General features: G+C 34.8%; 1 protein-coding gene across 6 annotated transcripts in view; it reads left to right on the top strand.

The window, feature by feature from the left end:
* The window catches only part of ATRNL1 (attractin like 1), an 857,023-nt gene that overhangs the window by 242,302 nt on the left and 587,309 nt on the right, over window positions 1-27,412 (top strand). For 5 of the 6 annotated variants that reach the window (XR_008619833.3, XM_034931565.3, XM_034931566.4 and 2 more), the window contains exon 19: window positions 5,660-5,797. The exons of the other annotated variant lie outside the window; for it this stretch is intronic. Coding sequence is in view for 4 of the 5 variants with exons in the window: in XM_034931565.3 (XP_034787456.1) it covers window positions 5,660-5,797 (138 nt within the window). In the remaining variant the exon portion in view is untranslated. The remainder of the gene's footprint in view (window positions 1-5,659; window positions 5,798-27,412) is intronic. 6 annotated transcript variants of the gene reach the window in all.

The following is a 27,412-nucleotide window of genomic DNA, read 5'->3' on the forward strand; positions in this document are numbered from 1 at the left end:
AATCATCATTATACTCTTAATGTCTATGAGATCTTTTTTTTAAAGATACCATATATGACTGAGATCATGTGGTGATTGTCTTTCTGTGCCTGGCTTATTTCACTTAAGAAAATGTCATCTAAACTCATCCGTGTTGTCCCAAATGATGGGATTTTATTTTTTATGGACCTTTTTCATGGCTGAAAAATATTTCATTGTGTGCATGTGTGTATGTGTATTTATTTATTTATTCACACTTTCTTTATCCATTCATCCATGTTTGGTATTTAGGTTGATCCTATATTTTGGTTATTGTGTGTAGTGCTGCAATATATTAATACATTGAAGTGCTGATGTCTCTTCAACATACTGATTTTATTTCCTTTGGATATACACCCAGTAGTGAGATTGCTGGATCATATAGTATTATATTTTTATTTTTTTGAGAAACCTCCAACTGTTTTTGATGTACCAATTTACATTCCCATAAAAAATGTATAGAGTTCCCCTTTCTCCACATACATGCCAGCATTTGTTTTTTTCACTGTCAATTTTATAATTTACCCATGGCTGTTTAGGAGCATGTTCTTTAATTTGTATCTATTTGTACAGTGTTTGAAGTTCCTTCTCTTTTCTTCTAGTTTTATTTCATTATGGTCAGAAAAGATACTTCATATGATTTTGATATATTTAATTCGTTAAGACTTTTTTCCTAACATATTAGCTAACCTGAAGAATGTTGCATATGCATTTGAGAAGAATGTGAATTCTGCAGCTTTTGGATGGAATATTTTGTATATGTGAAGTCATTTTTGTCATAAATTCAGTTTATGTTCAGTGTTTCCTCATTTATTTTCTGTCTTGATGATCTGTCGATTGCTGAGAGTTGGGTGTTAACATTCCCCTACTACTATTGTTTTGCTTTCTATACCTCCCTTTGGATCTATTAATGTTTGCTTTCTATATTAAGTTACTCCAATGTGCATTCCATATAAATTCTCGATTGTTCTATCCTCTTGTATTGATCCCTTTATCAGTAAGTATTGACCTCATTTATCTTTTTGTAGTTTTTGACTTGAAGCCTATTTTGTCTAATAGAAGTATAGTTAATCCTACTTACTTTTCCATTTGCATGCAATATGTTTTTGCATCTCATTACTTTAAGTCTATGCACATTCTTAAAGGTGAATTGAATCTTTTGTTGGCAGTATGTAGTCGGGTCTTGTTTCTTTATTCATTGACTCACTGTTTGTCTTTTATTTGGAGAATTTAAGCCCTTTACATTCAAGGTAATTATTGGAAGGTAAGGATTTTGTACTGCCATATTGCTACTTGTTTTCTAGTTGTTTTGTAGAACATTTCTTTCTTTCTTCTCTTACTGCCTCCCTTTGTGTTAAGTGATTTTCTCTAGCAATATGATTTGATTTCTTGCTTTTTATTTTTAGTGTATATATTGTAGGCTTTTGTTTTTTGCTTACCTCGAGCCTATCAAAAAACATCTTATCATTTTAAAAGGCTATTTTGAATTGATAAGTTAATTTTGGTCAGAAGAAAAGGAAAAACCCACTCTATTCTTTAACTTCATTAGTCTTCTACATTTTGCATTTTTGATGTCATAATTTACATCTTATATTGCTTATCCCTTAACCAAATCATTTTAGTTGTTATTATTTTTATTTGCTTTGTTTTTTAACCTTCCTAATAAGGATATAATTGTTTCTTGACCCATGATTACCATGTTAGAGTATTCTGAATTTGTTTAGATACTTATTTTTACGTGTCAGTTTTATAGTTTTGAACCTTTTTTGTTACACATTAGGATTATTATTTTTTCTTTTTGTTCGAACAACTCCTTCCAGTATTTTTTTTGTAATGTAGTTCTGGTTACAAAGGTTTTCTTCAGCTTTTGTTTATCTGGGAATGTCTCTAGTCTTTATTTCTAATTAATAAGTTTGCTCTATACAGTATTCTTGGCAGGCAGTTTTGTTGTCTTTGAATATGTCATCCCGCTCTCTCTTGGCCTGTGGGGTTTCTCCTGGTAACTCTCCTGTCAGGCATATTGGAATTCCTTTATGTGTTATTTGCTTTTTTTTTTTTTTCTCATGCTGCTTTCAGTGTTCTCTGTCTTTGACTTTTGAGAAAGTGGTTATATATGTCTTAGGGTTATCTTATTTGGATTGAATCTGTTTTGTTACCTTTCACCTTTCTGTACTTGAATATTTATATCTTTCTTCAGGTTTGGACATTTTCTGTTATTATTTTTTTAAGTAAGCTTTCTTCCCCATTTTCATTTTTTATTCTTTTTTGAACACTAATGATACACAGATTTGCTCTTTTGACACTGTTTCATAGAACCTCTGTGTTTTTCTCATTGCTTATCTGTTTTCTTCTCTGAGTGTGTATTTTCCAGTAGCTTGTTTTTGAAATCAGTGATTCTTCTGCTTTGTCATTCTGCTGTTGATGCACTTTATTGCATTTTTTTTTTCTGAGACGGAGTCTTGCTCTGTTGCCCAGGCTGGAGTGCAGTGGTGCAATCTCGGCTCACTGCAACCTCCACCTCCTGGGTTCACGCCATTCTCCTGCCTCAGCCTCCCAAGTAGCTGGGACTACAGGTGCCCGCCACCACGCCTGGCTAATTTTTTTGTATTTTTAGTAGAGATGGGGTTTCACCATGTTAGCCAGGATCATCTCAATCTCCTGACCTTGTGATCTGCCTGCCTCAGCCTCCCAGAGTGCTGGGATTACAGGCGTGAGCCACCGCAGGTGTGCGGCCTGCATTTTTCCTTTCATTTATTATTCTTTTTAGCTCCTGGATTACTGTTTGATTTTTTAAATTATTTCAATTTGTTTGTTGAATTTCTCTAACAAATTCCTCATTTGTTCCTCTGTGTTGTATTGACATTGCTGATTTTTCTTAAAGCAGCTATATTTTAATTCTTTGATTGCCTATGATTTATGTGCATATGTTTAGGATTAGTAATTGGCACCTTGTTTTGGGCATTTCATGAGGCCATCTTTTCCAAGCTAATCTTATATCTTCTTTACATGTGTCTCTGTATGTTTATTGACGAATTAGGTATTTTTTTCCAGTCTTTGCAGTCTGGATTTGTTTGTGACTGTTCTGTTTCAGTGGGCTTGTTGACATATTCTGAGCATACTGACTCTTGTATTTCATTTTAGTGCTAGAAGGTGCTCTGAGCCCAGCTTTGACATGATTGTCTAATGCAGGATCCAAACTCATTGTGATCATGGGAGATCCACATTGGGTGCCCAGGCCATGTAAGAGATCAGGGTCAGACCCTCACATATGAAGGATTGTAGACCATCCATCTGGCATTGTGGCACTCATAAACATCCTCTGTGGTGGGGCATCCTCTCTGCCAGGGATGGTAAGCCACTGCCAAGTTCTCTGTGCTGCCTGTTACTAGCCCTACTCTTTCTTTTTTCCATAGGTGGCCTCAGGTGGTTCAGCCCCATTGTACTTGTGGTGCTCTTCATGGGCTGATGCAGAAGCAAATCTCCCATGAAGGGATTCAGGATGGTAGAGAAGCATAATGCCTATCTCCGGCTTCCTCTTTTGAGTGTAGAATCCCTGAGTCCTGGAGGCCTTTCTGTGTATAGTACTCTAAGGGCTTGGGGATGGGGTATTGTGGTCACAGAAAACTGATTCTCTTACCATCCAACCATACTTTTACTAGTCTGTAGTCTGGAGAGGCTTCACAGCCTTACTTGTGCATTCAGGTTTTTTTTAGCCCTCGTGAAGGCAATTATATGTGTGAGTGGTTGTTCAAATTGATGTTTCTTCATGAGTATAATTGTTGGAGAAACCTATTTTGCTGTTTGCTCTGCTTCCTTGAATTTAACATTGCCATCTTTCTAAATATAATGCTCTGTATTAATTGCTTCTCTTAATTTGTCATGAACATTATTCCTTGCTATTAAATTTTCTAATTGTTTCATAATGTAATATGGAGTTTAAAAACATTATAATTTTTCTCAATTTCATAAAGAGGATGATGAGCATTTTTTCATAACTGCATATTCTTTCTATAATGTGTTACAATAGACTTGCACCTCTAAGAATTTCTGTAAAGTATTTGGTTTTACTCTTTTGTTTGTCTGTTTCTTCACATGCTAATTCATTTTGATGATCCTGTGCTAGCCTCTTGGGAATTCCTCTCACTTTCAGATTTTCTGAATATAAGAGGCAGTTTTACATGCTATTTAATATCTGTTTTTTTTTACATTTAGTGTTCCATATACATATTTGTTTCTGTCATTGATTAGCTGTGTGACTTTGTGTAGTTGCTTAACCCAGATTTCTCCATCTTAGAATCAGTCCTGAACACAGCAACTTCCACATAGCATTGTTTTGAAGATTAAATAATAAAATTCATATGTACAATTTGGTCCTCTGTCTGGCCAAGGCATGGTGTTTACAGTGTTTAAAAATTGATGCTTATGTACACTTACCAATCAGAACAGATACCAACTACAAACAATTGGCATCAGCAGAATATTGGCTTTCCTCATGGAGTGAGAGAGAGCTCAGTTAAATGCTAGTTGCTATCATAGTTGTAATAAGTAAAAATAATCATGAGGGTGACAATTAAGATGATTTTTGGCCAAGCAGTTACCAGACTAAGTTAATTTTATGTCCCAAATAGGCACAAAGAGCATGAGCCTTTCGTATATGAACTTTATTCTGAAATTTTTATATTCTGCTGTAATATTAACATCGAAACATGGAAGTCTCAGTTACACAGATATATAAACAATCTCATACTTTATATTTCATTCTGTTTAGTTCAAACTTAAATAGACTTTCAGTTAAATCTTGAAGTTTTTCTTATCTAAAGAAGATACACATTTATGCAAATTAATTCAAAAGTACTTTTTTTTTTTTTTTTGAGACGGAGTCTTGCTCTGTTGCCCAGGCTGGAGTGCAGTGGCACGATCTCGGCTCACTGCAACATCTGTCTCCCAGGTTCAAGCGAATTCTCCTGCCTCAGCCTCCCAAGTAGCTAAGATTACAGGCATGCACCACCATGCCCAGCTAATTTTTTTGTATTTTTAGTAGAGACGGGGTTTCACCAAGTTGGCCAGGCTGGTCTCAAACTCCTCACCTCAAGTGATCTGCCCACCTCGGCCTCCCAAAGTGCTGGGATTACAGGCGTGAGCCACCACGTCTGGCTCAAAAGTACTATTTTTATTAATTTTACTATTAGTTTATTCTGGTTAGAATCTATTGCCATACTATTTTCTATATTGATGATTATTATCATGTGTTAATATAATTAAGATGAATTTTAGCATTCTTTATCAAAGTTATAGTATTTAGCCTTGTGTTTATATAACTTAACAGACATACCATTCTTATGAATTTTTAAGGATTATGCTAAAGATTATTCCCTCTTTAGCTATAACTTTTATGTTCCAGTTCATCTTTAACCATGGCATTGTAAAGAGGTTAAGGTAAAATTTCAACACATGATTTATGGTACACACTGTCTTGCACAAAACCTTGAGCTATATGTGTTATTAATTTTTAAACAAAACTTGGAAGATGCTCTTTGGACATTTTTACAATCCAGCTTTTTAAGATACATTCTTTGTTTTGATAGCTATTATACTTGATATTATGTTAGATATTTGTAATGCTTTTTACTGTTTCCTTTAGCTTGCCAGTGTAATGGACATAGCACTTGCATCAATAATAATGTGTGCGAACAGTGTAAAAATCTCACCACAGGAAAGCAGTGTCAAGACTGTATGCCAGGTTATTATGGAGATCCAACCAATGGTGGACAGTGCACAGGTAAGTTTCTTTTAAGCAAATTTTGGTGTATTTTTACTAAGGAAAAGATAATTAAGAAAGCAGCGCCTGTTGTGGAGAATATATACTACTACAGAAATTTTTTTACTCAGTTTTAGTATGTTTTCTAAAGTAATACATATTAGAAACTGTGAATTATAAAAATTCTGTAATATGCTTGATTCAAAAATATTCCTTTTTCTTATTTCAAAATGAATGCATGTTTCTTATTGTAATTTCTCCAATACAGATAAATAAAAGAAAAAATACTTACTATCTCACTATTCAAAAATAATCATTGCTGATAGTTTTTTAATAAGTAATAATTTATTGTTTTGACTTCAGAAATAATAATTAAAAGTTAAATGTGTTTAACTTACATCAGGTAAGATTTTTATGGCACAGGGTGGTAGTATAGAGTAGTATTTAGGAGAGTATGGGTTTGGAACCAAATCCGGGCTGAAATCCCAACTCTGTCACTGTTCAAATGTATGACCTTGGTTCATTAACCTCTCAGTGTCTTATTTTTCCCATATGTAAAATGGAGATGATAATAATTCACTGAGTTGTTGTAAAGGTCAAATGAGATTTTATGTAATATAGGCCTTAGGAATTGAAGCACATAAAAAAGAGCATTATAAATGCTAGCCATAATCATCACATTCTTGTTTACTAAACCCTACTTTCCTCCATCTTCCTCTCTATTCTGCCACTTCTTTCTCCTACTTTGTAAATAATATTTGGCCTTTAAATATAATTTCCTTTTAAAGTAGAATTTAATAGAAATCCTTCATTATCTCTAGATTGGAACTTGTCTTTAAAATTTTTAATCTACCGTCTCTAAATGGAGTTTGCCTACATAGCACCCACAGAAATATGTTTTTGGCTGTGAAGATGTGAGGAATTTGAGGGAGTGGAGCCTGACTGGTTAGATAATTTTTTTTTTAACACTAGCTGCATATTAGAACCAGCTGGAAAGCTTTTAAAAATATGGATGTCTGGGCTACTTTCTAAAACAATTAAATCATTATCTGGGTTGTGGTTGTAGGGTGATTCTTAGGTAATTGTTCTTTTTAAATGTTTCCCAAGTGACTAATATGCACTCAGAGTTGAGACACATGGGGAATGATGAACTGATTCAACATTTGAGTCAACAAAATTGTGCAGCTAATACAGTTGTACCTTGGTATCCATGCGGATTAATTCCAAGACCTTTCCTGTGTACCAACATCTGCAGATGGTGAAGTCCCTTACATAGTGGTGTAGTATTTGCATATAACTGATGCATATCCTCCTGTGTACTTCAAATCATCTTTAGTTGTAATTCCTAATACAATGCCTATATTTCACTTCATTCACATGGATTCAAAGTATACTTGGTGCATGGCAAATATAAATTTTACATTTTGGAATTTGGGGGATTTTTTTCTGAATATTTTTGATCTGCTGTTGGTTGAGTTCACAGATGTGGAACCCATGGATAAGGAGGGCCTACTGTAGTATGTTGGGTGACAAATAAAGATAGGTGAATGGAAGTTTTGTGTTATGCAGTGCTCTGATCCATTTGAAGCTCTAATACAGATGCATTGGCTCACATTTAACATTTTTTATATCCTAGGCACTGTACTAATAGCTTTATTGTCATTATTTTATATTAGCTTTACAAAACTGTATGGTATTACTTTGATCCTCATTTTACATGTGGACACAAATATTTAATGCACAAAGAAGTTATCTAAAATACCCAAGATCATATTGCTAGTTAGAGTAAGAAAATATCTCATTCCTAAACCTCGCTCTTAACTGTTAATGCAGGAGTTATGTTAATATGGACCAGGAAGATCCAGTTGTTCTCACCTAAAAGCCACAGCTTAGTGCTGTGTCCAGTGGATACATAAGGTGCAGTAATTATGGGCCAAGTGGAATCCACAAAATTTACGGTCTACATACTAGAGTCATAGTGTTTTTTAATTTTATATTTCTAAAAAGACCAAGGTTTTCAAGATAAGCTCTTTCTAAAGTGTTTTAGTACTGAATTTTCCGTGGCCATACATTTTATTGGAGAAAGTGCATGTGTCAGATAGGTTATGTGTGTTAATGTATTGATTGCATAATTTGAAGAAAAAATATACTATGAGATGTTTTCATTCACATTACAATTTGTGTGTCTCTGTAAACTGTCGTGTATTTAATATAAAATTGTGGTATGTTTTATTTTACTTTTATGAAAATTATTTTAGATATATTTTCCAACATATTTTCATGCCCATATGTAATTAGTTCATTCTGTAATTTACTTAATATATTTCTGTTGGCATTTATATAATGCTTCTAACCATAACTCCAATTCTTGAGAATGACTTTTTAGCAAAGTGAAACCCACATAACAGACACTTAACTATGTACAGTGTTGTGCAACTATCTGATTTTTTTTTCTTTTTTTTTTTTTAGACAGAGTCTTGCTGTGTTGCCCAGGCTGGAGTGCAGTGGTGTGATCTCGGCTCACTGCAACCTCTGTGTCCTGGGTTCAAGCAATTCTCCTGCCTCAGCCTCCCAAGTAGCTGGGACTACAGGGGCCCGCCACCACGCCTAGCTAATTTTTTTTTTTTTTGTATTTTTAATAGAGATGGAGTTTCACTATGTTGGCCAGGCTGGTCTTAAACTCCTGACCTCGTGATCTGTCCGCCTCAGCCTCCCAAAGTGCTGTGGTTACAGGTGTGAGCCACCATGCCTGGGCATTTTTAAAAGTTTTTAATTAAAAAGAATTCAATTTTTAATTTTGTGGGTACATAGTAGGTGTATATATTTATGGGGTACATGAAATATCTTGATACAGGCATGCAATGTGAAATAATCACTTCATGGAGAATAGGGTAACCTTCTGCTCAAGCATTTATCCTTTGTGTTACAAAGAATCTAATTACACTCTTTAAGTTATTTCAAGTTATTTTAAAATGTACAATTAAGTTGCTACTGACTATAGTCACCTTATTGTGCTATCAAATAGTAGGTCTTCTTCATTCTTCCTATTTTTTGCACCCCTTAACTATACCCCCTGCCCTCCAGCCCTCTAACTATTGTTTTTGTACCCATTAATCATCCCTACCTTCTCCCCAGCACCCCATTACCCTTCCCAGCCTCAGGTAACCATCCTTTTACTGTCTATGTTCATGAATTCAATTGTTTTGCTTTTTAGATTCCGCAAGTAAGTGAGAACATGCGATGTTTGTCTTTCTGTGCCTGTCATATTTCACTTAACATAGTGATCTCCAGTTCTATCCATGTTGTTGCAAATGACAGGATCTCATTCTTTTTTATGGATGAATGCCATAAAAAATATATACCACATTTTCTTTATCCATTCATCTGTTAATACAGCAGTCCCCAACATTTTTGGCATCAGGGAGTAGTTTTGGGGAAGACAATTTTTCCACGGATGGGGTGGTGGTGGGGTATAGTTTGTGGATGAAACTATTCTACCTCAGATCATCAGGCATTAGTTAGATTCTCATAAGGAGTGCGTAGTCTAGATTCCTCACATGTGTAGTTCACAGTAGGGTTTGAGCTCCTATGAGAATCTAATGCCACCACAGATCTGACAAGAGGCAGAGCTCTGGCCTTAATGCTTTTTCACCCGCTGATCACCTTCTGCTGTGCAGCCGGTTCCTAACAGGAAATAGACTGGTACCAGTCCATACCCAGGGGTTGGGGACCCCTGTGTAATGGACACTTAGGTTGCTTCCAAATTTTATCTATTGTAAACATTGTTGCAACATAGGAGCGCAGGTATCTCTTTGATATACCAGTGTCCTATTTTTAAGGTTTATACCCAGCCATGGAATTGCTGGATCATACGGTTGCTCAATTTTTAGTGTTTTGAGGAACCTTCAAACTTTTCTCCATAGTACTTGTACTAATTTACATTCTCACCAACTGTGTACAAGGGTTCTGTTTTCTCCACATCCTCACAAACATTTGTTATTGCCTGTCTTTGGATATAAGCCATTTTAACTGGGGTGATATTACAGTTCTGATATGCATTTCTCTGATGATCCATGATTTTGAGCACCTTTGCATGTGCCTGTTTGTCATTTGTATGTCTTCTTTTGAGAAATATCTCTTCAAATATTTTGCCCACTTTTTGATTGGATTATTAGATTTTTTTTCTGTGGCATTGTTTCAGCTTCTTATATATTTGGGTTACTAGTCCTTTGTTAGATGGGTAGTTTGCAAATATTCTCTCCCATTCTATGGGTTTTCTCTTCACTTTGTTGATTGTATCTTTTGCTGTGCAGAAGCTGTTTAACTTGTTGTAATCCCATTTGTCCGTTTTTGCTTTAGTTGCCTGTGCTTACAGGGTATTGTCCAAGAAATTTTGGCCCAGACCAATGTCCTGGAGATTTTTCCCCAATGTTTTGTTCTGGTAGTTTCATAGTTTGAGGTCTTAGATTTAAGTCTTTATACCATATGCTTTTTATATATGGCAAGAGATAGGCTCTAGTTTCATTCTTCTGCATATGGATCTCCAGTTTTCCCAGCACCATTTATTGAAGAATCTGTCTTTTCCCCAGTATATGTTCTGGTCACCTTTGTCGAAAATGAATTCACTGTAGCTGTGTCGATTTGTTTCTGAGTTCTCTGTTCTGTTCCATTGGACTATGTGTCTGTTTTTATGCCAGTATTATGCTGCTTTGCTTACTGTAGCTCCTTAGTATACCTTGAAGTCAGGTAATGTCATTCCTTCAGTTCTTTTTGCTTTGGATAGCTTTGGCTATTCTGGGTCTTTTGTGGTTCCATATATATTTTAATTTTTTTTTCTGTTTCTGTGACAAATGTTACTGTTATTTTGAGAGAGATTGCATTGTATCTGTAGACTGCCTTGGGTGATATGGACATTTTAACAATATTGATTCTTCCAATCCATGAATTGATTCTTCCAGTGCATTTTTGGTATCCTCTTCAATTTCTTTAATTAGTGTTTTATAGTTTTCATTATAGAGATCTTTCACTTCTTTGGTTAATTCCCAGGTATTTAATTTTATGTGTGGCTATTATAAATGGGATTACTTTCTTAATTTCTTTTTTATATTGTTCACTATTGGCATATAGAAATGCTACTGATTTTTGTATGTTGATTTTGTATCCTTCAATTTTACTGAATTTATCAGTTCTAAGATTTTTATGGAGTCTTTAGGTTTTTCCAAATATAAGATCATATTATCTGGAAACAAGGATAATTTGGCTTCCTCCTTTCCTATTTGAATGCCCTTTATATCTTTCTTTTTTCTTATTGCTCTAGCTAGGACGTTCAGGACTGTGTTCAATAACAGTGGTGAAAGTGGGCATCCTTATTGTGTTCCAGATTTTAGAAGAAAGCCTCTCAATTTTCCCCCTTCAGTATGATACTAGCTGTGGGTCTGTCATATATGGCTTTTATTAGGTTGAGTTATGTTCCTTCAATCCCCAATTTTTTGAGGGTTTTTATTATGAAGGGATCTTGAATTTTATCAAATGCGTTTTCACTGTCAATTGAAATGATTAGATCATTTTTATCCTTCATTCTATTGATATGATGCATCACATGGACTGATTTGCATATGTTGAACCATTCTTGCATTCCAGGGGGATAAATCCCACTTGGTTATGAATGATCTTTCTGATGTACTGTTGAATTTTGTTTGCTAGTATTTTGCACCAACATTCACTAGAGATATTGGCCTGTAGTTTTCTTTGTTTGTTTTTGACATGGAGTCTCGCTCTGTCACCCAGGCTGGAGTGCAGTGGCACAATCTCAGCTCACTGCAACCTCCACCTCCCGGGTTCAAGTGATTCTCCTGCCTCAGCCTCCAAGTATCTGGGACTGCAGGTATGTGCCAACACGCCTGGTTAATTTTTTGGATTTTTAGTAGAGATGGAGTTTCACCATGTTAGCCAGGATGGTCTAGATCTCCTGACCTTGGCATCTGACTGCCTTGTCCTCCCAAAGTGCTGGGATTACAGGGGTGAGCCACCACACCTGGCTAGTTTTCTTTCTTTTTTTTTCTTTTCTTTCTTTTTTTTTTGGGTGTGTGTGTCTTTGTCTGGTTTTAATATCAGGGTAATATTGGCCTTGTAGAATGAGTTTGGAAGTATTTCCTTCTCCTCTATTTTTCAGGATAGTTTGAGTAGGATTGGTATTAGTTCTGCTTTAAATGTTTGGTAGAATTCAGCTGTGAAGCCGTCAGACCCCAGGCTTTTCTTTATTGTGAGACTTTTTATTATACCTTCAATAACATTACTTGTTATTGGTCTGTTCAGGTTTTGGATTTCTTCCCAGTTCAATCTCAGTAGGTTGTATTTGTGTAGGAATTTTTTATTTCTTCTAGATGTTCCAGTTTATTGGCATGTAGTTGTTCATAGTAGCCACTAATAATCCTTTGAATTTTTGCAGTATCCTTTGAAATGTCTCCTTTTCCTTTCTGATTGAATTTTTTTGTGTGTCTTCTCTGTTTTTTCTTAGTTTGTCTGGCTAAAGGTTTTTCTATTTTGTTTAACCTTTCAAAAATCAACCTTTTGTTTCATCAGTCTTTTTTTTATTGTTTTCTTCATTTCAATTTTATTATTTCTGTTTTGATCTTTCTTATTTTCTTCTATTAATTTTGGTTTTGGTTTGCTCTTCCTTTTCTAGTTCTTTAAGATGCATCATTAGATTATTTGAAGTTTTTCCTCTTTTTTTGATGTAGGCACTTATAGCTAGACACTTCCCTCTTAGTATTGCTTTGCTGTATCCCATAGGTTTTAGTATGTTGTGTTTCTATTATCATGTTTCAAGAAAATTTTCAGTTTCCTTCTTAGTTTCTTCATTGACCCTCTGGTCATTCAGGAGCATATTGTTTAATTTCCATGTATTTGTAAATTCCTCTTGTTATTAATTTCTAGTTTTATTCCATTGTGGTCAGAGATGATGCTTTATATTATGTCAGTTTTTTTCAATGTTTTACAACTTGCTTTGTGACCTAACGTATGGTCTATACTTGAGAGTGATCCATGTGGTGAGGAAAATAATGTGTATTCTGCAGCTGTTGGATGAAATTATCTGTAAATATCTGATAGATCCATTTGGTCTATAGTGCAGATTAAGTCCCATGTTTCTTTGTTGATTTTCTTCGAAGAAAGATCTGTTCATAGCTGAAAGTGCAGTGTTGAAATCTCCAGCTATTACTTTATTGGGGCCTATCTCTCTCTTTACCTCTAATAATAATATTTGCTTTATATATCTGGATGCTTCATTGTTGGGTGTATACATATGTTTAAAACTGTTATATCTTCTTGCTGAATTGACCGCTTTGTCATTATAGAGTGACCTTCTTTGTCTATTCTTTGTTTTTCGTCTTGAAATCTATTTTGTTTGATGTAAGTATAGCTACTCCTATTCTTTTTTGGTTTCCATTTGCATGGAATATCTTTTTCCATTCCTTTATCATAGGCTACATGTGTCTTTATTGGTAAAATATGTTTATTGTAGGCAACAGATTATTGAGTATTTTTTTTGCATCCATTCAGCCACTCTCTTGATTGAAGAGTTTAGTCTATTTACTTTGAAAGCTATTATTGATAAGTAAGGACTTACTTCTGCCATTTTATTATTTGTTTTCTGGTTGTTTTGTGTTCTTCTCTTCCTTCTTTCTTTCTGTCTTGCTTTAGTGAAGGTGATATGATTTAGTTTCTTGGTTTTTATTTCTTGTGTATCTTGTTTTTTTGTTTTGAGGTTACCACGAGACTTGTAAATAGTACATTATAACCCATTATTTAAGCTGATAACAACTTGACACTTTTTGTGGTCCTCTTTTCCTTCTTTCTTTCCCTCCTGTCTTCCTTTAGTGAAGGTCATTTTTTTTCCTGGTGATATGATATAGTTTTTTAGTTTTTATTTTTTGTGTATCCATTGTATGTTTTTTGGTTTGAGGTTACCATGAATCTTGCAAAAACTACCTTATAGCCCATTATTTTAACCTAATAACAACTTGACACTGTTTGCATAAACAAATAAACAAGCAAAATGAAAACTAATAAAAACTCTGTACCTTAACCTCATCCATCTGCTTTTTAACTTGTTATTGTTTGTATTTATATCTTATTTTACTGTCAACATCTTGAAAAGTTGTTATTATTTTTGAGTGGTTCATTGTTTAGTCTTTCTATGTAGGATAAGAGTATTTTACTCACTGCAGTTACAGTGTTATAATATTCTGTGTTTTTATGTGTACTCACTGTTACCAGTGAGTTTTGTGTTTTCAGGTGATTACTTATTGCTGATTAATGTCATTTTTTTTTTCTGTTTGGAGTACTCCCTTTAGCATTTCTTTTAGGACAGGTCTGGTGCTGATGAAATCACTCAGCTTTTGTTTGTCTGGGAAAGTCTTTATTTCTCCTTCATGTTTGTAGGATATATATACACTTCAAATATATACATTTTAGGATATATATACATTTCAAATGTAAAAGTTGTTTTCCTTCAGCACTTTAAATATGTCATGCCACTGTCTCCCGGCCCATGAGGTTTCCACTGAACAGTCTGCCGCCAGATGTATTGGAGCTCCATTGTATGTGATTTGTTGCTTTTCCCTTGCTGCTTTTAGGATCCTTTCTTTATTCTTGATCTTTGGGAGTTTGATTGATTACTAAATGCCTTGATGTAGTCTTCTTTGGGTTTAATTCTGTTTGGTGTTCTATAACCTTCTTGTACTTTGATATTGATATATTTCTCTAGTTTGAGAAGTTTCGTGTTGTTACCCCTTCGAATAAACTTTCTACCCTTATCTGTTTCACTTCTTCCTTTTTAAGGCCACGAACTCTTAGATTTTCACTATTGTAGCTATTCTCTAAATTCTGTAGATGTGCTTCATTGTTTTTAATCTTCTTCTTTTGTCTTTTCTGACAGCGTATTTTCAAATAGCCTGTCTTTAAGCTCACTAATTTTTTCTTCTGCTTGATTAATTCTGCTATTAAAAGACTGATGCATTCTTCCATATGCGAATTACATCTTTCAGCTACAGAATTTCTCCTTGATGCCTTTTAATTATTTCAGTCTCTTTGTTACATTCACCTAATAGAATTCTCAATTTCTTCTTTTTGTTATCTTGCATTTCTTTGAGTTTCGTGAACACAGGTATTTTAAATTCTCTGTTTGAAAGGTCACATATCTCTGTTTCTCCAGGATTGGTCCCTGGTGGCTTATCTATTTCATTTGATGAGGTCATGTTTTCCTGGATGGTGTTGATGCTAATAGATGTTCTTCATTATCTGGGCATTGATCAGTTAGGTATTTATTGTAGCCCCCACTGTCTGGGCTTGTTGGTACCTGTCCTCCTTGGGAAGACTTTCTAGATGTTTGAAAGGACTTGGGACTTGGATGTTATGGTATTAGTTGTATCTGCTATAGAGGGGACCCTAAGCCCAGTAACACTTTACTTACAAACTCATAGAGGGACTGCCTTGATGGTCTTGGACAAGGTCTGGGAGAATTCTGGATTACCAGGCAGAGACTATTGTTCTCTTACCTTATTTTCTCCCGAACAAACAAAATTTCTCTCTCTGTTATGGGCCACTTAAAGCTGGGGGTGGAGTGACAAAAGTACCACTGTGGCCATCACCAGTATGACTGTGCTGGTCAGACATGAAGCCAGCACAACATTGGATCTTGCCTACAGCCTGCTGTATGCACTCACTGGTTACTGCCTGTGTTCGCCTAAAGTCCTGGGGCTCTACAATCAGCAGGTGGCAAAGCCAGCTAGGCGTGTGTTCTTCCCTTCTGGATGACGAGTTCCCTCATGCCCCTGCTGGGTCCAGAGGTGCTATACAGGAGTTAGGGACTAGAGTTAAAAACCTTAGAAGTCTACTTAGTGTTCTATTGTACTTTGGCTGAGCTGGCACTCAAAACACAATATGCAGTCCTTCCCACTCTTCCCTCCCTTTTCCAAAGGCAGAAGAGCCTCACCTCATAGCCACTGCCATCAAAGGCCATGGGGAGTACTGCCAGACTACAGCTGATGATCCCTTAAGGCCTAAGGGCTCTTAAGTAAGCTTATGGTGAGTGCTGCCTGGCCTGGGACTCACCCTTCAGGGGAGTGGGCTTCCCTCTGGCCTAGGGTAGGTTCAGAAATGCCATCCAAGAGTCAAGTCCTAAAATTGGGGATCCCAAGACCCCACTTGGTGCTCCATCCACCTGTGACTGTGTTAGTTCCTAAGGTACAAGGCAAAGTACCATTTACTTTTCCCTGTGCTTTTCTCTAACATAAGAGTTTTGCCCTTTAGCCACCGCAGCTGGTAATGTGCTGTGTTTCACCTGAAGCCAGCAAGTCTCAGAGGCTCACCTAAGACCCTCAACATAGAACGTGGGTATTGCTGCTGGTTATTCAGGACCCAGGTACTCTTCAGTTAACCAGGTGATGAATGCTTCCAGGACTGGGTCCTTTCCTTCAAGTCAGTGGGTTCCTTTCTGGCCCAGTATGTGTCTAGAAACGTCATCTGGAAGCTAAGACCTGGAAGGAGGGCCTCATCATTCTGACTGGTGCCAAGATAAAGTCCTCTCCACTTTTCCCACACCTCTTCTCAGGTGGAAGTTAGGGGTCTCTTTTGGAACCACTATTTGTGCAGTCTGGGGTTAGAGGAGAGGCAATGCCAGTACTCCCTTAGTCACCCCCTCTGCTGTCCCAGCAGGTCCTGTGCCCTCCAGTTCACTGTTTCTGGGCCCAGTTCAGCACTAGGACTTGCCTAAGAGTTGTAGTCCTTATGGCCCAGACTGCCTTTCAACTTCATTTAAAGACTCAGAGCATTTTAGCCCTTGGTGGTGAGGTCAGTGGAAGCCGAAGTTCAGACTGCTAGGATTGGCGATTTTCCTTTGTCTAGTGCTGGTTTATATGTGCCTTCTGTAGGCGGGTGTCCCCTGAGTTTTGTTCAGTTCTCCTTTCTACTATAACAGGACAGCAGTGAGTTCAGTCCCTCACGATTATTGTTTTCTCCCTCCTTTAGTGCCTAGAGATACTTTCCTCACCATATGCTGCCACTGCAGGGAGGTGGGAGAGGGCTGATGTTGGCAATTGGAGAATTTTTAAGAAATCACTTCAGTGCCTCTTTCACTGATAGAAGTTAACACCAGGTACTATGAGGGCTCACCTGGTTTTTGGTTTTATGAAGGTGTTTTTTCTGTAGATAGTTGTTAAATTGATGTCCCTGTTGGAGGGGACGACTGATGGAACCTTCTATTCTGCTATCTTGCTCTGTGTCTCTATCACCTTTATCTATTTCTTAAACATTTTTTATCATCCCAAAAGGAAACTCCGTACTCATGAAGGAGTCACCCCAGCCCCTGGCAACCACTGCTCTGCTATCTGTCTTTACAAATTTACTTATATTCTAGATATTTCATATAAATGGAATCACAGTATGTAACATCTTGGGATTTCCTTCTTTCACTAAATGTTATGTTTTTGATGTTCATTCTCATTATAGCAAGTACCAGTACTTAATACCTTTTTACAGCTAAATAATACTGTGGTTTTGATTTCCATTTCCTTAATGATTAAATATTGAATATCTTTTGATGTGCTTGCTGGCCATTGTATCTTAGTTTGGAGAAATACTTATTCAAGTACTTTACCTGTTTAAAGAAACTTTGTTTTCTTAAATTTTGGAAAAATATGCATAATATAAAGTTTACCATTTTAACCATTTTTAAGTATACAGTTTAGTGGCATTAAGGTCATGTGCATTGTTTTGCCACCATCATTTTCATTCCTCTTTAAAACTTTTTAATCTTGTAAATCTGAAACTCTATACCCATTAAAAAATAGCTACCCACTCCCCCACCTCCTTCCAGACCCTAAGAACTGCCATTCTACTTTCTGTTTCTGTGAATTTGATGGCTATAGATACCTCATGTTAAGTGGAATCATGCAGTTTTTGTCCTTTGGTGACTGGCTTATTTCTCTTAGCATAAGCCTTCATGGTTCATTCATATGATAGCATGTATCAGAATGTCTTTCCTTTCTAAGGTTGAATAATGTTTCATTATGTATTAGTACATTCACAATGTTGTACAACTGTCACCTTTATCTAGTTCTTACACACATCATATTTTGTCTATCTATTTATTCATTGATGGACACTTGAGTTGCTTCCACCTTTTGGCTGTTGTAAATAATGCTGCTAAGAATATAGCTTACAAATATCTTTGTGAGTATTTGTGTCTTTTCATATGCTTTTTAGCCATTTCTTTATCTTTCTTGGAGAAATGTCTATTCAAATCTTTTACTTATTTTTTAATTGGGCTTTTTTTGCTGTTGAATTGAAAAAGTTCTATATATCTTCTAGATATGAGGCTCGCATGAGATATATGATTTGTATTTTCCACCATTCTGTAGGTTGTGTTCACTTTTTTGATGGTATCCTTTAAAACACAAAAGTTTCAATTTTGATAGTTTATCTATTTTTTTATTTCGTTGCTTATATTTTTGGTGTCATATCTACAAATCCATTGCCATATGTAACATCACAATGATTATTTTTTTGCCAACATAGGTAAAAGTAATATATGAATGGCTCTATCAGCTCCAAAATGTTTTAAATTATTATGGTAGGTTTTACTATTCTAACAGGCAGAGTGCTTTTAGGAATATGTTCCCCTTTAAGGATAATACTTCTCTGCTAGGTTGAAGACAAGTTTAGTTATTTCACATTAATTTTTGTTACTGACATGATACATTTGACAAGCCAAAGTAAAGGCAATGAAAAATTAAATAGAGTGAATAATAGATGCCTGTTGTATTCACTGTTATACTTTGTCTGGTAGTTTATGAAATTTTTAAATAATTCTTTAAGAGTTTCTGTGTTTCTTAAAGTTGGCAGGAAATATTTTGCTGTCTATGACTTTTATATGGTGATGTGATTGGTAAAAGTCATTTTTATTTTTTGGGGCCACATTAGCTACCTAATAATAAACAATAAGTCACATCTGATGAATTATTTTAATGTAGTAATGTCTAAAATCAATTTATAAAGCTTGGAAAGTAAACATTTATTACTATTCTTTCATTTTTAATTCACTTTATTGGGAAAAGCTCATTTTTAAAACTAGTAAATATACTTATTAAAATTAAAAGTGCATGCCGATATTAAGGGAAAGTAGGAAATAAATTTATATTTGACTGGCAAAGCTTTAAATATGCTGCAGCATATATATTATTTTAAAAATCCAACCTAATAAAGACAATCTAACATTATTGTCAATTATTATTATATTATGGTTAGTCAGTTATTATAATTTACTCTTAAATATTTTATTAAAATTTTATTTATAATGTTCAGGAAGATTCTCTGATTAAAAACTTGCTTTGGAGATATGTATATAAAATATTTATGTGTGTATATGTATACTGTATATATATGTATATGTAATCTTTGTGGCTATGGAAAAATATAACAATGTTAAATGCTTGGGCTTTGGAATCATACCACTTGAGTCTACATGCTGGCAATGCCACTGTCACCTTGGATAAATTATTTAACTTTTAACTTAATTTTATTTTTTGAGATGCAGTCTTGCTCTGTTGCCCAGGCTGGAGTGCAGTGGTATGATCTCAGTTCACTGCAACCCCAGCCTCCTGGGTTCAAGGGATTCTCCTGCCTCAGCCTTCCTAGTAGCTTGGACGAGAGGCACGCACCACTGCACCCAGCTAATTTTTGTATTTTTAGTAGAGACGGGGTTTCACATGTTGGCCAGGCTGGTCTCAGACTCCTGACCTCAGGTGATCCACCTGCCTTGACCTCCCAAAGTGCTGGAATTACAGGCATGAGGCACCGCGCCTGGCCTATTTAACTTTTTAGTGTCTTAGTTTTCTCATCTGCAAAATGCAGCTAATTTAATTTATGGTGTAATGGTAAGTCATAAATGTGGTACTTTATATGTTGTATAATATATGTTCCTGGCAAATGTTAACTCCCTAATCCTAGCTATTATTGTGATATTATTATTACTATTCATAACATCAATAAGTTTAGTATTTTGATAAAAATATATGATTCAAACTTTTATGGCAGTATTTTTGTCATATTATTTCCAATCTGACTTATAAACTGTAGTAAAAGAAACTAAGTTAATATTTAGTTGAATAGAAGAATGGCTCAGTACATTACACATTATGTTATTTGCAATGAAGGAATATCCTTGAACTCCATAAATACTTACTGAATGCCTAATAAATGCAAGGAACAATGTTAGGACTTAAATTTATATACATTGTGTGGGTGCTATTATAGTGTTATGAAGAAATTGAGTGATAGAATTAGTGACAAAGAGATGAATTCTCATTGAAGAATCTGGTCTTGGAAGGTCTTTCATTTCTTCAATATTTAAAAAAATAATTGGATATATAATAGTTGTACATATTTAAGGGGTACATGTGATATTTTAATACAAATAGATAATGTGTAATGATCAAATCTGGGTAACTGAAATATCCATCACCTCAAACATTTATCATTTCTTTGTGTTGTGAATGCTCCAAGTCTACTCTTCTGGATCTTTTGAAATATACAATAAATTATTTTAAACTATAGTCACTTTATTATGCTGTGGAACACTAGATCTTATTCTTTCTTTCTAACTGTATTTTTATACCCATTAACCATTTCTATTTATCCTCATCTCCTCACTAGTGTTCACAGCCTCTAGTAACCACCATTTCATTCACTACCTCCAGGAGATCAATTGTTTTAGCTCCTACATATGAATGAGAACATGAGACATTTGTCTTTTGTACCTGGCTTATTTCACTTAACATAATGTTCTCTAGTTCCATCAGTGTCATTGCAAATGACAGGATTTCATTCTTTTTAATGGTGGAATAATGTTCCATTTGTGTATATATACCACATTTTCTTTCATTGTTCATCTGTTGATGGACACCTACGTAGATTCCAAATCTTGCCTATTGCAAATAATGCTGTAATAATCATGGATATGCAGATATTTCTTTAATATACTGATTTTCATTCTTTTGGATATAACCAGTAGTAGAATTTCTGGATCATACGTAGTTCTGTTTGTAGTGTTTTGAGGAACTTCCATAAACCTCCATACTGTTTTCCATAGTGGTTGTACTAATTTACATCCTGACCAACAGTGTGTGAGAGCATGCCCCTTTTTCTGCATCCTCACCAGCATTTGTTATATTCTGTCTTTTGGATAAAAGCCATTTTAACTGTGGTGAGGTGGTTTGCATTTCCCTGATTATTACTGATGTTGAACATTTTTTCATAAACCTGTTGACCATTTATAAGTCTTCTTTTGAGAAATGTCTCTTCAGGTCTTTAGCCCAATTTTTAATTGTATTATTATTATTATTATTTTGCTATTGAGTTGTTTGAGCTCCTTATGTGTTCTGGTTATTAATCTCTTGTCATATGAGTTATTTGCAAATACTTTCTCCCCATTCTGTAGGTTTTCTCTTTACTTTGTTGATTGTTAGCTTTGCAGAAGCATTTTAGCTTGATGTGATTTCATTTTTTCAATATTACTTTGGTTACGTGTGATTTAGAGGTCTTACTCGAAATCTTTGCCCAGACCAATGTTCTGTAGAATTTCCTCAATGTTGGCTGGGCGCAATGGCTCACGCCTGTAATCCCAGCACTTTGGGAGGCCGAGGTGGGCAGATCATGAGGTCAAGAGATTGAGACCATCCTGGCCAACATGGTGAAACCCCATCTCTACTAAAAATACAAAAATTAGCTGGGTGTGGTGGTGTGCGCCTGCAGTCCCAGCTACTTGGGAGGCTGAGGCAGGAGAATCACTTGAACCCGGGAGGTGGAGGTTGCAGTGAGCCAAGATTGCACCACTGCACTCCAGCCTGGTGACAGAGCAAGACTCTGTCTCAAAAAAAAAACAAAAAAACAAAAAAAAGAATTTCCTCAATGTTTTCTTCTAGTGGTTTCAAAGTTTCAGGTCTTACATTTAAGTTTTAAATCTATTTTGTTTTAATTTATATATATCTTGAGAGTTAGGGGGTCTAGTTCTATTCTTCTGTATATACAGGATATAATTTTCTGAGCACCATTTATTGAGAGACTATTCTTGCCCCAGTGTATGTTCTTGGCACCTTCTTTGAAAATGAGTTGTTTATAAGTGTGTGGGTTTATTTCTGGCCTCTCTATTCTATTGGACTATTTGTCTGTCTTTATGCCAGTATCATGCTGTTTTGTTTGCTGTATAGCTGTATACCATAATTCGAAGTCAGGTAATATGCTGCCTCTAGCTTTGTTCTTTTTGGTCAAGATTGCTTTGGCTATTCTGAGCCTTTTATGGTTCAATATGAATTTTAGGATTTTTTTTTCCATTTCTGAGAAGAATGTCATTGGTATTTTGATAAGGAGTGCATTTAATCTGTAGATACCTTTGAGTTGTATGGATATTTTAACAATATTTGTTCTTCCAATTTATGAACATGATATATATTTTCTTTTTTGTGTCCTTTTCAATTTCTTTCGTCAGTGTTTTATAGTTTTAATTATACAGAGCTTTTACTACTTTGATTCCATTTATTTTATTTGTAGCTATTTTAAATGGGATTACTTTTTGGTTTTTCAGATTGTTCTCTGTTGCCATACAGAAATGCTACTGAATTTATATGTCAATTTTGTATCCTGCAGCTCTACTGAATTTATTAGTTCTAATAGGTTTTTGGTGGAGTCTTTAGGTTTTTTGAAGTATAAGATCATATCATCTGTAAACAAGGATAATTTTACTTCCTCCTTTCCTGTTTGGATGCTCTTTATTTCTTTCTTTTGCCTAATTACTCTGGGTGGGACTTCCAGTACTGTGTCTAATAAAAGTGGTGACAGTGGGCGTCTTTGTTGTATTCCAGATCTTAGAGGAAAGGCTTTCAGTGTTTCCCTAGTCAGTATGATGCCAGTGGTGGGATTGTTTTATATGACCTTTATTGTTTTGAGTTATATTTCTTGTATCCCTAGTTTTTTGAGAGTTTTTTTTTAAATCATTAAGGGACGTTGAATTTCATTGAATGCTTTTTCAACCATTGAAATAATTTTTGACCTTTATTTTGTTATATGTTATAGCAAATATGCTATATTTTGTTAAATGCGCTATGATGTATCACATTTATCGATTTGCATGTTGAACTATCTTGCACCCCTGAGATGAATCTTACTTCATTACAATGAATGATCTTTTTAATATGTTGTTGAAATCAGTTTGCTGAATTTTGTTACAGATTTTTGCATCTTGTTCATGAGTGATATTGGCCTGTAGTTTTCTTTTCTTGTTTTTTGTTTTGTTTTGTTTTGTTTTGTTTTTTTGTTTTTAATTGTGTCTTTGTCTAGTTTTGGTATCAGGATAATGCTGGCCAGTAGGATGAATTTGAGAGTGTTCTCTCATCCTTGACTTTGTAGAATATAATAAGTAGAATTTGTTAGTTCTTCTGTAAATGATTTGTAGAATTCAGCAGTGAAACTACCTGATATTGGGCTTTTCTTTGATGGGAGTCTTTATTATTGTTTCTGTTTCATAACTTGCTATTGGTCTGTTTAGTTTTTCTGTTTCTTCATGGTTCAATTTTGGTAGTTTGTATGTATTTAGGAATTTATACTTGTCTCCCAGGCTTTACAATTTATTGGGATATAGTTGCTTATCATAGTCTCTAATGATTCTTTGAATTCCTGTGGTATCAATTGTAGTGTCTTTTTTTTCATTTCGTAATTATGTTCATCTTCTCACTTTTTTTCTTAGTGTAGCTAAAAGTTTATAAATTTTAGTTATTTTTTCCCAAATAACTTCTCCTTTTGTTGATCTTTTATATATATTTTTTAGTCTATAACTTATTCATTTGTGCTCTAGTCTTTATTAGTTCTTCTCTTCTCCTAAGTTTGGGTTTAGTTTGTTCTGCTTTTTTATTTTCTAAGATGCACTATTAAGTGTTTTTATTTGAAATCTTTTTTGATGTAGGCAATATTGTTTTTGTGGTGTCCCATAGGTTTTGGTATGTTGTGATTCTATTTTTATTTGTTTCAAGCCATTTTAAAGTTTTATTCTTAATTTCTTAATTGAAATTTTATGTTTTAATTCCTTCAGTAGCGTATTGTTTCATTTCCATATATTTGTATAGTTTCCAAAGTGTCATTATTCATTTCTAGTTAATTCCACTGTTGTTAGAAAAAATACTTGATACTCTCTTTGGGAGGCCGAGGCAGCTGGATCACCTGAGGTTGGGAGTTCAAGACTAGCCTGATCAAAATGGAGAAACCCTGTCTGTACTAAAAATACAAAAAAATTAGCTGAGGGTGGTGGCACATGCCTGTAGTCCCAGCTACTCGGGAGGCTGAGGCAGGAGAATCACTTAAACCTGGGAGGTGGAGGTTGTGGTGAGCCGAGATTGTGCCATTGCACTCCAGCCTGGGCAACAAGAGCAAAACTCTGTCTTTAAAAAAACAACAACAACAAAAAACCAACTTGATATTATTTTGACATGTAATACTTTGTTGAGACTATCTTCCTGGCCTAAGAGATGGTCTGTCCTCAAGAATATTCCATGTGCTAATGAGAAGAATGTATATTTTTCACCCGTTGGATGAAATGTTCTCTTAATGATCATTAGGTCCATCTGGTCTGTAGTGCGTATTAAGTCTAATGGTGCATTGTTGATTTTCTATTTAAAATATATGTTCAGTGTTGAAAGTGGGTGTTGAAGTCCCCAGGCATTATTATATTGGAGTCTGTCTTTGTCTTTAGGTCTAGTAATGTTTGCTTTATATTATCTGGATGCTCCAGTGTTTTGTGCAAGAAATATTTGCAATTTTAATATTCTTTGGCTGAATTTGACCATTTTATTATTATATAATGACCTTCTTTGACTCTTCTTACAGTTTTTGCCTTGAAATCTATTTTATCTGACATAGGTATAGCTATTCTTGTTTTTTGTTTCCATTTGCATGGAATATTTCATTTCATTTCCTTCATTTTTAGTGTATGTTGTTTTTATAGCTAAAGTAAATTTCTTATGGGCAGCATATATTTGAGTCTTGTTTTAATCCATTCAGCCACTCTCTGTCTTTTATTTGAAAAATTTAATCCATTTACATTCAATGTTATTGTTGAAAGGTTAGGACTTAACTACTTCCAGTTTGTGATTTTTCTTCTGATTGTTTTGTAAATTTTCTCTTCCTTTCTTCCTCTCTTCCTTTTTAGATTAGTGATTTCCTCTGGCTGTATGTTTTCATTCCTTGCTTTTTATTTTTTCAATTTCTATTATAGGTGTTTGCTTTGTCATTACTGTGAGGCTTGCAAAAATATTTATAGCTAACAACGTTAAATTGATAAAAACTCTAATCTCAAAGAAGAGGGAAAAAAAGGAAAACAAGCAAAGAAAAAACTAAAAAAATCTGTACTCTAACTTTTCCTCTAACTCCCTCCTACTTTTTGACTTTTTGTTGTCTCTATATCTTTTCATATTGTCTATCTTTCAAAAATTGTTGTAGTTATTATTTTTGATAGATTTTTCTTTTGGTCCTCATGCTGAAAATGTAAGTGATTTACACACCACAATTGTTGCACTAGAGCAAGCTTGTCTAACCCACAGCTTGTGGGCCACATGCAGCCCAGGACAGCTTTGAATATGGCCCAACACAAATCAGTAAACTTTCTTAAAACGTTATAATTTTTTTTTAGCTCATCCACTATCATTAGTGATAGTGTGTTTTATATGTGGCCCATGACAATTCTTCTTCTAATGTTGGACTCTTCTGTTAGAGTATACTGAATTTGTCTTTGTTCTTACCTTTTCCACTGAATTTCATGCTTTCAGATGTTTTCTTGTTATATGTTAGCAGCCTTTACTTTCAGATTGATAAAATCTCTTCAGCATTTTTTTTGTAAAATCTCTTCAGCATTCATCTGGTGATGATGAATTTACTCAGCTTTTGTTTGTCTGGGAAAGTCTTTATTTCTCTTCCATATTGAAGGATATCTTTCCTGTATGCAGTATTCTAGGTTGGAAGTTTTTTCCCTTTAGCACTTTTAATATGCTATCTTGCTCATTCTGGTCTGTAAACTCCCCACTGAGAAGGCTGCTGCCAGAAATATCAGAGCTCCTTTATATGTTATTTACTTTTTTCTTGTTGCTTCTAGGATGATTCTTTCATCTTTGACCTTTGATAGTTTGATTATTATATGTCTTGTGGTAGTCTTATTTCAGTTGAATCTTCTTGGTGTTCTTTCACCTTCTTTACCTAAATGTTCGTATCTTTTTCTAGGTTTGAAAAGTTCTCTTATTACTTTCTTTGAATATGCTTTCTATCCCGGTCTTTTTCTTTGTATCCTCTTTAAGACCAGTGACTCCTAGATTTTCCCTTTTGAGGCTCTTTTTTAGATCCTGTAATCATATTTTATTCTTTTTTATTCTTTTAAATCTATTTCCATATAGTATGTCTTGAACTAAATATTTCCGTTTTTGCTTGATCAATTTTGTTTTTGAGAGATTCTGATGAATTTTTCAGTCAGTTGACTTTTTCAGCTCGAGTGATTTTTTATTGTTTATTTCAGTGTCTTCGTTAAATTTCTCTGTTTTATCTTGAAATGCATCATGTTTTCTCAAAACAGGTGTATTGAATTCTTTGTCTGAGAATATATATATCTGCCACTCTAGAATTGGTCATGGGTGCCTCATTTACTCCGTGTGATGAGGTAATGTTTTCCTGAATGCTCTTGATGCTTGTGGACATTTGATGATATATGAGCGTTAAAAATTTAGGTATTTATTCCAGTCTTTCCAGTCTGGCATTGTTTATACCTGTCCTTGAGAAAGTTTTCTGAGAATTCAAATGGGATTGAGTGTTAAATTACTTATTTCTGTGGTCCTTGCAGTTGTTTTAGCACTAGAGGGAGCCCTAAGCCCAGGTATGCTGAACTCTTGCAGACTCCTAGGTACATAGCCTGGGTAGACTTCTGAAAGTGAAGGGAGAATTCCTTTTGTTATCAGGCAAAGTCCCTTTCTGTCTTTTCCAGAAGCATAAGGAGCCCTTCTCTACCCTGAACTGTCTGGAGTTGGGGAACCGGTAGCATGGGCACTTTTTATGTAGATATTTGTTTATCCAATTATTTGTAAAACAAAAGATGTACTATAAGAAAAATATGTCTTCAAATCATGAAATATACAGACATTAAAAAAAATTTCCAATCCTATATAACTAATAGTTTCCTCCATTTAGGTCTTACTCTTTTGGGTTAAATTTATTGCAAGGTGCTTAATGGGTTTTGTTGGTATTATGAATACATTTTTTTCCTTTAATATTACATTTGTAATTGGTAATGTCTGTTTTTATATCTGTTATGTTTTTAGTTCATTTTGTTGATCTTTTTATAGGTTTTTGAATAGTAGGCCTATCTGATTTTCTTAATTTCTCTCTATATTTTGAGTTTTTAACAGTGATAAACTTTAATTTTTCAGTTTTGGGGAAAAAAGAGTTCTTTCAACGTAATGACAGTTCTATTTTTACCTTATGTTTCTCTTTTTGGCATACTATGACTATCTGTTCATAGTGGACTTTTACAGATGTATTTAATACTTTAATACA

This window comes from Pan paniscus, chromosome 8 (genome assembly GCF_029289425.2).
Source record: "Pan paniscus chromosome 8, NHGRI_mPanPan1-v2.0_pri, whole genome shotgun sequence".
Classification (NCBI taxonomy): domain Eukaryota; kingdom Metazoa; phylum Chordata; class Mammalia; order Primates; family Hominidae; genus Pan; species Pan paniscus.